The sequence below is a fragment of the Penaeus chinensis genome, chromosome 11, assembly GCF_019202785.1.
Source record: "Penaeus chinensis breed Huanghai No. 1 chromosome 11, ASM1920278v2, whole genome shotgun sequence".
Taxonomy (NCBI): Eukaryota; Metazoa; Arthropoda; class Malacostraca; order Decapoda; family Penaeidae; genus Penaeus; species Penaeus chinensis.
In genome coordinates, this window is record NC_061829.1 from 1657437 (window position 1) to 1669936 (window position 12500).

Below are 12500 nucleotides of genomic sequence, written 5' to 3' on the forward strand. Positions count from 1 at the left end.
GAGAGCGGGAGGGAGGACGAGAGAGAGAGAGAAAGAGAGCGGGAGGGAGGACGAGAGAGAGAGAGAAAGAGAGCGGGAGGGAGGACGAGAGAGAGAGAGAAAGAGAGCGGGAGGGAGGACGAGAGAGAGAGAAAGAGAGCGGGAGGGAGGACGAGAGAGGTCCTTATCCCCCATTTCCGCGTCTACCGGAAGTTTTTCGGCGGGTGCATCGATAAGAAGTTTCGGGGTATCTTATCGCCGCATACATATGTTCTTTTTGGTGGGGGAGAGCGGTGGAAAGGAGGAAAAAAAGATTAGACGAAGCGAGTCTCCAGGTCGGTCGTGAGCGCGTTTCAGCAGAAGAGAAGCTAAAATCGGAGGATTGAGACAAGTTGAATTCAGCGGGAGAAGCGCATACGGACAGGTGCGATGGAAAGCCGAAGGTGATTAAGGAGAAAAGGGACGAAAAGGCGAGACGAAAGAAAGAAAGAGAGAAAAAAGAAAAGTCAGAAGGAAGAAAAGAGATTTAGACTACGTGAGATGACGACCTTCTACCGCCCGGCGTTACCCCCGCGCGCCCCCTGCAAGTCGGCCCCCTCGCCCGGCCCCCGCCCCAACCACCACTACGCCGACGCAAGCAAAGTCATCAGGAACTTCAGCCAAGCACAAGTCCCCGAGAAAGGTGTCGAGAGACCGCCCAAGCTCGACGGTCCAAAGAGGAGCGGCAAAAGTGGGCGTCGCGACATGAAGGCCGGGAGCTCCACCGGTGAAGCATTTGTGCGGTTTTAGTCCTTTGAATGTGAATGTGTTTTGCTGTGTGAAACGTTGGTAGGGAATAACGTATTTGGGAATGAAGACGGGGAACGTTATGAACGACGTAATAATAATTATTATGATCACTATGAATGACATCATCACAATAGTACAGGTAATGATCTTTTTCATTACCAGTGCCATTATTAGCTTATACATTACTCTGCTCACTCTGTGTAATTTGCGCCATTTTATTTATTTGTTCAGCTATGTTTGAGAAAAGTTACCGACTGATATTGATGGAATTTCATGTGTGGAATGGCTTTGACCGAGAAACTAGTTTTTTTTTTTTTTTCCGGGGACAAGATAAGAAGGTTCTGGACATAGATTAATGTCGCCACTTCCACAATGCCCAAGGCTTACTCGCAACCCACCCACGAAACACGGAAAAAAAAACAATAAAGTTGTATATTTTAACGTAAACTTTTAGTATTGTTAAGGAACATGGTTTTTAAGTTACAGGAGTACGGTGTCGATATGTTGCGTGGCTTTGGGGAACTTAATTGTAACTGTTCACATTATCAGGCCTTAAACTTGGGAAAAAAAAAAAGTGATTTTCAATTTATCTTTACACGAGGATATAACCCAGACCGGTTTATTTTATTTCAGAATAAATGGTTTCCATACTATAAGAGGTGACTTTACATAAATTATGTAATTCAACCTCAATATTTTAGTTTAGTCAGAAAGTAAAGCGAAATTTATGTAGGAATGCCGTGCTGAAGTCCAAATGATTTTCTGGTGCCGTTTAGATGTCAATTGAATGTCTTCACAGAAAAAATAAGCGGCGGAGACCAAAATGATAATGATAATAATAATAATAATAATAATAATAATAATAATAATAATAATAATAATAATAATAATAATAATAATAATAATAATAATAATAAATCATATTCAGTACTCTAATACAGACATTATCAGTACGTGAAATATAGTTCAGATTTCGATGATTTTAAGTCAATTGTTATGGTTATGAAACAAAGACGAATGTTAAAAGATAATTTAATATATTTATGAATTATTTTTTAACCATGAAAAGACAATTACTTAGTACGTAAATAAAGCCACCACAAAGCAGCACAGAATCGAATCAAATGATGATGATAATGATGATAAAGAGTGAGAAAGGGAATAAGAATGAGAATACTAATTACAATAAAGGTAATGATAATGATAATATTAATCATAATAATATGAGGATAATTATATTGTTAATAATGATGATAAACTATGATAAAGATAAACCTACTTAGATCACCCATTAGGCCACTCGTAACTAATTACACGTATGGAACTTTAGCCAGTATGTTGAATAAATTTTCTGGAACTTATGACGATTCTGTGGAAGTGATACGAGCAGAGTACAAGAATACAGACGCGCGAAACAAAATAATCATATTCATGATCAAAATCATGTCCCTGGATAAGAAAGGACAAACCGGCAACTCAGCCCGAGCTCTGGAGGAATTCGATTCTCCATTTTCTCTTTTATTTTACTCATCTGACACTTCATACGTTTGTTTACAAACCTTTTGTATGCTGGAACTTGTGCAATTTATTTTCTATTGCTTTGTGTGTAAATTTTCTAGCCTCAATACCACTTTATTGTTCTTTCTCAGACGAAACTTGGCGATTCGAAGTACTCTGAAGTCTGGTGAGATGCCAGTTCGTTTTTTATTGGACTGGACGGAGTCTGGTATTTAGGCGGAAATGAAGTTTGAATTGATGCGTAGAATTGCTCTTTATAGAAGACTCACACAATCTAGGGATAACTTAAACTGTTGTCATACGTGTAAATGGGTATCTTAAGGATTTTAACAGGGAGGGTTAGGCCACGAGTTTTCAAAATGTGGGGATATCTATTATTCCTGTCGAGTGTATTTCTTGGTTGATGGGGGTATGTTAAGGCTGATGGGGGTGAATCATTTTAGAGTTTTGGACAGAGCAAGAATAAATTAGGAGAGATCGCTCAAGATTTTATATAGTTATCATTATCACACTTCTAATCCCTATCTCAATATGTTTGAAAATGTAATCATGGATATTGCTCTCAGAGTCCCTCTCCCATGGGCAGCCGCCCCTGCCGCCCCGCAACGACAAGTACCCCCCGCCGCCTCCAGCTGACCCCCGACCTGTCCAACTCTACGTCGAGCCGATGCCATTCGCTAAGAGTAACACTGCAGGGCCCGTCACCAGCCAAAAGCCAGCGGTCCCCGTCACCAGCCAAGTGCCAGGTGCGTCCGATGCGCACAAAGGTGTCGAGAGGACGCCTGTAACTGACCGCTTTGAGCTGAGATCCAAACAGTAAGCTGCCAGACCCAAAGCTTGCAAGCTCCAATGGTAAATACTGTCGTTTTTAATTCCGCTGTCGCTTTGTTGCTGCGCCGTTCTTTAATTGTTGCTGTTGCAATGAGTGATTAATGCAACTGCCATTATTATTGTTGTTATTGCTGGTAAGAGTATTAGTAGTAGCATTTGTAATGATATTTTAAGATTTATCACCATAATTATTATAATCACATTGGTTGTATAATGCATTTTAGTGATTTTTTTTTTCCAATCTTAGTAAGCATTCTAGAGGAGCTAATTTTTGCCTCTTCTTTAATCATGCCTCCTCTGGACCCCCCCTCCCCCCCAAGAAAAAAGGGGGGGGTGTTAAAACAAATTAATATGCTAGACATCGAAGGTCATATAACACCAGGATAAAAGTTAGCACTTAGGATAAGTGGAGAGGAGGAGATGAAGAAAAGGAAAAGGAGAAGAAAAGACCGTGCGAAATTAGTCGAGGCGAGGGCTGAGTTCCAAGGCAGGAGTGATCCCTACTTTGGGCCTCAGTCACCGTCTCCTAAACCCCCTTACCCCCCCCCCCCCCCCCCCCGCCCACGACGACAACGAGCAAGGGATATACACCATCGAAGGCACCAAGCAGCAGGTACTTTGGTTGGGAAGCAAATGGAGATGATTCCTTGAAGTTAAGAAAATGATGAAAGTTGAGGATGAAAGGAGGACACAAAACAGGCCTAAATTTTCTCACTGTGGTTTAATGGAAGAAAATTATTTTCTAAAGGCAATATATATATATTTTTTTACGAGTGGACACTGGAACTTCCCCTGAAACATTTGATTTTTATTGGCTTCTTTGTAGGTGATGCTGTGATTAATTTACTTATCAATTTATGTATTTACTTATTTATTTACTTATTTATTTATTTATTTATTTATTTATTTATTTATAACCGTTGCGTTTGCATTTCCAAACAGCGAGACACTGCCTGTAAAGTTAGAGAGAGAAAAAAACGCTCTTTTAAAAGTCGGATCATTCAGTCGGAATCACAGCTGGCCACTGATAACGCAAAACTTCAGACGATTCCCCTCTCTCAGGAAAGTACGTTAAGAGTCCGAATACGTAAGGATTTCCAACTGTCAGCGTCATGGCAGTTTTCCCAAAGTTGGTAGCAGAAAGTCAATGTCACGTGACTTGCCAGCGCATCCATTCTGTCGACGTCGCGCCATGACCCAGAATATAAGTCGTATAAATGACCTGATATGCGATCTAGACCATTTACACGCGACCTTAGACTGTCACTCAAATCCCGATTTGTGAATAAAAAGATCGTAAAGATAGGCGGCATTGGAGTTCTTTCCTTTGCACCAGAATATTGAAGAATATTTTGCTTAGATTCAGGTACGTATAAGTGACAAGATGGCGTTGGTTTCCGGTTTAGCCTGTTTTAAAAGATACCGTTTGACTGCGATTTTTTTTTTTTTTCTGTTTGTTTAATCTTCTTTTTTTGTGCATCGAGTTTATAAACTTGTTAACATTATCATCAGTTGTTTATAAAGATGATGATAAAATGAGAACGATAAATATTAACCAATTACTCCAGAATATGAAATATTCGCACACCAAAATCTCTCAAAAACACGCGAAATATACCCCACGATAACGCACGGCTGATCTTGTACAGAGCCTATCACCGAGGAATAACTTCGGGATTAGAAGAAGAAATAACTCGGGGATTACAACGTAAAACATCTCCGGGATTGATGATAAGGAAATCTCTACCTCCTTACAGACAAAGCCGCGTCAACGGTATCGGACGTAGCCCTCATCCACGCGTCCGAATTCCGTGTCGTCGACTACCTCACCGATTTCTTCCAGCGGCTGAATCCTACGAGGGAGAAATGTCACAAAATCAGGTAATTAAGAGAGCTTTTTCGGTAATTAACCCAATGCCGACGGTCATGGCGTGTACGTGTATGCCATGTTCACTGTGGGTTTACTTGTTTGATTGCTTTTTGGTTGTAGGGGAGGTAATTAAGAGCGTTTTTTCGGTTGTACGATAATTAAGAGAGCTTTTCGGTTGGAAATGAAGTAATTAAGAGCTTTTCGGTTGTAATGGAGAGGTAATTATGGGGGCTTTTCGTTTGCAAGGGAGGTAATGAAGCCAATCGCCCCGTATGACAAGAATACATGCCATGCCCAATGTAATACAAATTTATTTATTGTAGTTACACATAGATGGCTCTACAAGTGCTTAGTCACCAAGGAGTCGGTTATTAGTCTTCCCTATCTCACCTGTTTACCCTTTTCCTCGACTTTTGGAGAGGGCCTTTTGCATTATTTCATTGTCTTAAATGTTATCGAGAGTTTAATAACAATTTATTAATCATAACACCATTAATAATAACAGTATTTGTCATAAAGGAAAAACATATTCCCGCCAATTCAAGGAATGGGGAAATCAGGATCGGTCACGAGGGCTTACTGATAGAGACTCCTTGCCGGCTGAGCACACGTGGGGCCATCTGTATGTAACAAAATTCACAAAAACAAACAAACAAAACAAAAAAAAACTACAAGGGGACAGAGCATAAATCCGGGGCGAATGGGTTAATTAGGAGAGCCTTTCGGGTGCAAATGAGGTCATTTAGAGAGATTTTCGGTTGTAAGTGGATCATTTTACGAAAGTTGTAAATGAGGGATACATCGGGTGTTGTTGATTGTGATAGATGGTAATTATAATGTTGTTTGGAGTCCCCGGTGTCTGCAGTAAAGGACTACTCGAAAGTTGATCATTCCAGGGCCTTTATCTGTCTATCGTTCTGTCTATCGATATTTATCTATTTTTATGCTTTAATGATATGTCAACCCTCCTATATGTCGACTTATCTGTATTTATGTATATCTGTATTTATTTGTATTTATGTCTATATATTTATCAGTATTTATATATGTATGTCTATTTATCTGTATTTATGCCTATCTCTTTGTTTATTTGTCTCTCTATTAACCTGTTTATTTATTAGTGTATTGATTGGTATATTAATCTATTTACATGTTTGTTTATATAAATATTTATTTATTTGACTTATTTATTTATCTACTTAACATATTTACTTAATTACCTTTATACTAACTTTCTAATTTCCTAACTTATTTACATACTTATTTACATACTTATTTACATACTTATTTACATACTTATTTACATACTTATTTACATACTTATTTACATACTTATTTACATACTTATTTACTCATTTACTTGTATACTTGTTAACTTGTTTACTTGTATACTTACCAACTTATTTATTCACCTACACATTTACCTGCCTACTCATTTACCTGCCTACTCATTTACCTGCCTACTCATTTACCTGCCTACTCATTTACTCGTTTACTTGACAAAGCAATCAAACTTCACCGATTGTGAAAGAGGTCTTGTTCCATCCCGCAGCGTGAAGGCGTGCTGCGTCGAGGGCCAGGCGGCGGGGGGGAGAGGGAGAGGCAGAGGCAAGAGTGTCCTGAAAGCTGCAGGAAATGCCCGCGTTCAGGTGGGCTTCAGTTGGAGAATCTTTGCCTCGGTAGAGCGTCGACTGCTCAGTCTACGTCACACTGATTAGCGTGGGGGATTTCGAGAGAGGAAGTCCGTAGTTATGTTTAGGGTGAGAGAGAGAGAGAGAGAGAGAGAGAGAGAGAGAGAGAGAGAGAGAGAGAGAGAGAGAGAGAGATACCAGGTTGTGTGTGTAACGAATGAGGTCGGTACACACGCAAATGTATATGATTCTAATACTTATTCCCTGTGTCTAGGGCGAGCAGGGACACCGCAGATTAGTTATCAGAGGACGTGCGAATTATGAGCGGTCCCACTTCCCCCCCCCCCCCCCCCCAAAAAAAAAAAAAATAGATGAGTAAATAATTTAATCAGAACGAAACAGACTAATTTTTGGAGGGAAAAGCACGTTCTCTCTCTCTCTCTCTCTCTCTCTCTCTCTCTCTCTCTCTCTCTCTCTCTCTCTCTCAGATTAGTATTATTTTTTTTAGCTCGTCTTGATCTCGGCTAACTTCTTGCGGTGGTGCGGCGATACCCTCGTGTGCAGGAGTCTCAAGGGCGTCTTGGAGCCACGAAGGGTCCTGTGTCTGCTGCTGGGCGAGGTGGACGAAGCCAGACTGAGGGCGCCGCAGCTGGCAGGTGAGGCGAGGGGGAGCATTTCGAGATTTAAACTTGCACGTACATTGATGCAGACATACATACACAGATGGAAACACACGTACTCGTACATACATACACAAATGTAGACACACATCCACGGACGCATGTAACTATTTATGCAGTTGTACACGTGTACCAAAAAAAAAAAAAAAAAAAAAAAAAAAAAAATCCCCCCTTCTCTCCTTCCCTTCCTGAAATATTATTCTCTCACCCCCTCTCCCTTCCTTCCTTTCCTTCCCCTGTAGGCCTAGGCTCCCCCTCTACCTGGCGATGCTTCAGATTCGAAACCATCAACCTGGACTCAATTTCGGAGCTTCTGGAGGAGATGGTGCAGGTGATGGATTTCCTGGCGGCGCCTCCCCACCTCCCGCCCTCGTCCTCCTGCGGGCCCTCCTTACAGCGGCAGGGGCGTGGGCGGCAGTTGCGCAGGCAGGAGGAGCAAGCACAGTTCCACGTGATACCGAGTCGGCTGTCATGGGTAGGCGCTGCTTGCTTTTAATGCTGTATGTTTGTTGAGGGTCATTCAGTGTAGGTATCTGCATGTTATTTGCTCATACAGGTGTCTTTATTTTCGATGACGAGTCAAAAGGTATCTCGTGAGAGCATCAGTCTTGTTATTACCAGCAATCAGATAAATAATAAACTTCAGTGTTTAGCCACTACGACATTGCCCAGCCTCTTTTAAATTATATTGTCCTCACTGAATGTTAGCCAAGGCGGTGGACTGCCTTTGAGGAACCAGTTTCCAAGACGTAAGCAACGGCCACATAATAATAATAATCCTCAGTGGCTTTCTTTTCTCATAACGTGTTAATACTTCCGCGACAGGAGGCAGTGCCACGGCTCTCGATCGGGACACTTGTATCTCTTACCTGTCATGCAGTCTCATTCTGTGGAGGAGGAGCTTTCTCACTCTCGGTATCCTTAATAGTAACCAGAGAATGAAAAAAAATCCATCCAAAAGTGACATTTTAGAACCAGTTACGAATCAACACAAACACCCTTCTCCCTCGCCTACAGGAGCAAACGAGTCTGACGGTCCTGCTCGAGAAGGAGGCAGGACACGAGAAAGGCGTGAAGATAAGGCTGGAGTCCGAACAAGGGATACATGCCTACGCTGATGGTCTCCGCTTGCTCAACCCTTATGCCGTGAGCTTCGAAATTCCTGGTATGGTCTTTTGAAGGCGGCTTTTGCTTTTTTGTCTTCGTCCGTTTGGTTGTGTTTCTTTTTATTAATATCGTCTTTCGTGACTATCTATTTTCTCCTTGATGCCCCTTTTTTCGTGCTTTCAATTCTTTTCTCACACGATCAAGGTCTGTCTCCTTATTTATCCATAAACATTTTTAAGTCTCACTGATATTCCAAGTTCTTCACACTCGGATCTCCCTTACCTGAAGAAGACCTTGATTCTGCGATACTCCTTTCGAAGGGACAGAGAAACGGCGTTACCACAACTCTCCCTCTCATGACCCTGACGGCTGACTTCCCCAGATAGGAGTCTCCCTCTCATGACTTTGACGGCTGACTTCCCCAGATAGCGTCCGGCTGACCTCTGGGAAGCTGTCGGTCACGGTCTCACTGTTCGACGTGAATCTTGGGACATGCAAGGTCAAGGTCGAGACGAGGATCGACAACCTGAAGGGGATCTTAGAGTCGTTCACGTACCCCTTGGAGGTCATGTCCCTGGTGAGAATTGACGAGTCGTCTGCTTATGTGGATATTTTCTAAAGCATTATCTTAATAAAATATTATAAGCATTGGTGATTTTATAACTAGCGAGGATTTTTTTTTTTTTTTTTTTTTTTTTTTTTTTTTTTTTTTTTTTTTTTTTTTTTTTTGATAGCAGTGGCTAAAACGGGGCTTTCCTCTTTCCTTTCCGCCAGACCATGGGCGTGTCGACCACCAGAGGAGACCTGGACGACCACCTGGCGGAGCTGCTGAAGGGGCGCGTGCCACCCTCCTCGTTCGGGCCGAGGGTGTCCTTGAAGAGTAAGTCGCCAGGCGCCGCGGCTCCCTTTTATATTCTGGTTTAATTTATATATTTTTTTACCATATTTTTTGCCAGTTTGTCCTTCGTGTTATACAATTTATGATGAAACGTAAGAGTGCAAAGCTGTCCAGCCACCGTCGCACATCTAACATCATGCATTTACCGCAGTGTCATTAATCAGAGCGCCTCTCCCCCCTGTAGCTGGCCTCGAATACCCTTCCTGGACTCACTTCAGCGCCGCCCACGGACTGGACGCGCTCACTTGGACCCTGTTCGACTTGCCTGGGGGAGTCGCCGCCCTCACCATCCCCAACTGCAGAGGCCTGACGCCCCGCGACCTCGCCCTCGCCAACGGCTTCTTCTCCCTCGCGCAGGGCCTCCAGAAGGCAGAGGTGGGAGACTGACAAAATTTTGTATCCAGTTGCCGTGATTCATTGCATTTCGCGTTAAAAAAAAAAAAAAATCGTAAAATTTACCCTACAACCTTAACCAAAACGTCAGCTATAAGGAGTAATCGTGCAGTTTTTCTTAAGGCAATTCTCTTTCAACATTGCTACAACAACAAAAACAGTATCAAATTAGCACGAGAGAGCATGACGACACCTTTCTTTCCACTAGTTTCTGACGGGGCTGGACGCCATGGTGGACAGCGACCCCGAAGGAGAATTCGGCAACTTGGTGAAGCTCCACCAGGCGGACGAGAAGCCGCCGCCTTACCGCTCCTCAAGCCCAAGGCTCATCCCGGACCCGCAACCTTCCTCCAAGGAACCTCCATCCTCCGGCCCTCCGTCTTGGTCTTCGTCAGCGCCGGACTCGCCCTTCTACGCCGTCGGGAAGCCTGGCAGTTTAGTCGCCTTCGTGTACCCGTCGACGTCGCCGGCGAAGGAGAGAGGCGGTCAGAGTGGCGACAGGTTGAGTCCGAGTCCGGTGCTGTCCCTGCCGTGCTGGTCGCCAGGTACGTGAGGAGGAGGAGGGAAGGAAGGAAGGGAAGGAAGGAAAGGGGGAAGAGAAGATGGAAGGGAGTAAAGGAGACGAAAGCAAAGGAAAGGAAATTTTTAAAAAAGGAAGGAAAAAGGAGAATGAGGGATAGAATAAGAGAACTGGAGGAGGAGGAGGAGGAGAAATAGAAGAAAAAAACGACAAAGCGCCCATCCTTCCCCCATCCTTCCCCCATGTATACATCCTTCTCATCCTTCCCCCAGATGTGCACGGCAGCCGAGACGTGGCTTCCCTGCTGTCTGCTTGGAGAGCGAGGACGAGTGGCTCGAAGACGTTCCTGAAACGCCACCACGCCCTCATCCGCCACGCGAGACGGGTGGTGCGGGCGGACGTCGTGAGGAGCCGGGTAGGCAGCCCCAGTAGGCGGTCGCCAGTCAGAGGTGAGGCGGGGTCCGAGCCAAGAGGCCACGCCCAGGGTCTGGAGCAGTAGCCACGCCTTATGTGGGGTCGGTGGCAAGTAGCAGGTGGCTGGGGCGGGTTGGGTTGACTGTGATCAGTGTAGATAAAGGTATAAATGAAAGTTAATTACAACACAAGAGATAGTCGAGAGTTAGGATAGGAAAGTCCATCACGTTTTTAGATAGGCGTTGGGTGTTGTTATTGTCTCATTTATAGTTTTATCTACGGATGTGCTTTGATAGAAACAGCACGGTGTATTCAATACAGGAACTTCTCCTAATTTATAGATACATATACTTATTTGAATGAAATTTACGAAGTGAGGGCAACACAGTCACGTCTCTGACTAGAAATATCCCATAATTTATCTAAAGATATAGTTATTCCTTAGCTTTTTTGTAATGAAGACGAAAGTTTAAATACCCATTGATGTTCAAAAGGACGATTATCTTGTCTTTCCATAATTAATCTGCAGAAGGTTTTTCCCGACAGGGACTTAAATTTACAAAGATATACAAAGAATTACAGATTTTTTAATACCTTTAATATGTATGATAATTAGTATAATTATATATAGTACGTATAATAATTAGTAATATAATTTTATGCAGTAGGTATAATCATTATATAAAATGATTATACCAATCCGCATAAACAAAAAAACAACAACAAAAACTGCCCTTTTTTCGTTTCAGGAGAGAGCGCTCTGGGCACGAGCCACAAGCAGGACGCGACCGACTCCTGGGCCAAGACGCCAGTGGAGAAAGGAATTTACCCGAACTTACTCGAACAGTTTTGGAATGCGCTGGAGGGTAGGTCACCTGCTGGAGGGGGAGAGGGAGGGTGGTGGGGGAAGTGGAGGCAGAGGGGGGTGGAGGTTTCGTGAATATGTTTTCGCGTATTTTGATTTGATAGGCTTCTGCTACTTAGATAACTTCCGAACCAGAATTGATCGATTTTGTGATTTATGAGTTTACTTTTAAGGATTTCGTAGTTGACACTATCAAAAGCCCTGCATAAATCGCACATAAATTTTATTCGTGATCTGTAATAATGCGGTCTCAGTAAACCGTTTACTTTTAAAGCCATGTTTTGTAGATAGTAGGTAATTTGTCTCTAGAAATATTGTCAATAGATCTGGTACAATTTTTTCGAGAACTTTAGACAGTTTAGGCAGTATGGTAATAGGGCGATAGTTATTGGCTTCGTCTGTCTCCGGATTTGAAAGCTGGTGTTCTTAAGCCGGATTTCGAGAGCGATGGGAAATCGCCGGTTGACTAGAGATGTATTAATGATAACTTTTGTATAATACGCAATTGCAGGGAGACTGTCTGCAATAAAGCGAAAAGCAGTGCCATCTGCTCCCACAGAATTAGTTTCATGCAGGTATTTTATTGTTAAGATTACTGTTTCTATGTGGACAGGCTGTCGTCTGAAAGTATTGTCTAGTGGCCTTATCCTACCTGTATTTTGCTGAGATATAGAAGCGTTTGTTTTGTTCGTATGTGAGATGTCCAGTTTTAGCCGAGAAATCATTAAATTTATTTGCACTAATTCTGGAATGAAGATTATTAACTCTATGAGGTGTTTTGCTTGACACAAGTGTTTTAACTATCTTGCATTTTTTAGCACTTTTTTTTTTTTTATTTTTTTTTTACAAATTGTAAATTTGTTTTAAGAAATAATCCGTTTTGGCGCCTTGTAAAAGTGATTTTACACGTTTCTTCTTTTGTATATAATGAGCCTTGAGTGCCATGTTTGTCATTTTTGAGAGATTTAGGAGTGTTGTTTCTGACTGTTATAATGGCTCTCTTGA

General features: G+C 42.6%; 1 protein-coding gene across 2 annotated transcripts in view; it reads left to right on the plus strand.

Moving 5' to 3' along the window:
- LOC125030814 overlaps positions 1 to 12500 on the plus strand; it is a 30274-nt gene that overhangs the window by 8461 nt on the left and 9313 nt on the right. The window contains exons 1-13 of one of the 2 annotated variants that reach the window (XM_047621124.1): positions 294 to 745; positions 2853 to 3032; positions 4875 to 4998; positions 6540 to 6636; positions 7127 to 7274; positions 7541 to 7773; positions 8316 to 8463; positions 8831 to 8982; positions 9180 to 9285; positions 9488 to 9678; positions 9905 to 10241; positions 10489 to 10665; positions 11380 to 11496. In XM_047621124.1, coding sequence (XP_047477080.1) covers positions 520 to 745; positions 2853 to 3032; positions 4875 to 4998; positions 6540 to 6636; positions 7127 to 7274; positions 7541 to 7773; positions 8316 to 8463; positions 8831 to 8982; positions 9180 to 9285; positions 9488 to 9678; positions 9905 to 10241; positions 10489 to 10665; positions 11380 to 11496 — 2236 coding nt within the window. In that variant the 5' untranslated portion in view covers positions 294 to 519. Of the gene's footprint in view, positions 1 to 293; positions 746 to 2852; positions 3033 to 4874; positions 4999 to 6539; positions 6637 to 7126; positions 7275 to 7540; positions 7774 to 8315; positions 8464 to 8830; positions 8983 to 9179; positions 9286 to 9487; positions 9679 to 9904; positions 10242 to 10488; positions 10666 to 11379; positions 11497 to 12500 lie in introns of those variants that run through there. The other variant, XM_047621125.1, reaches the window with a different exon arrangement.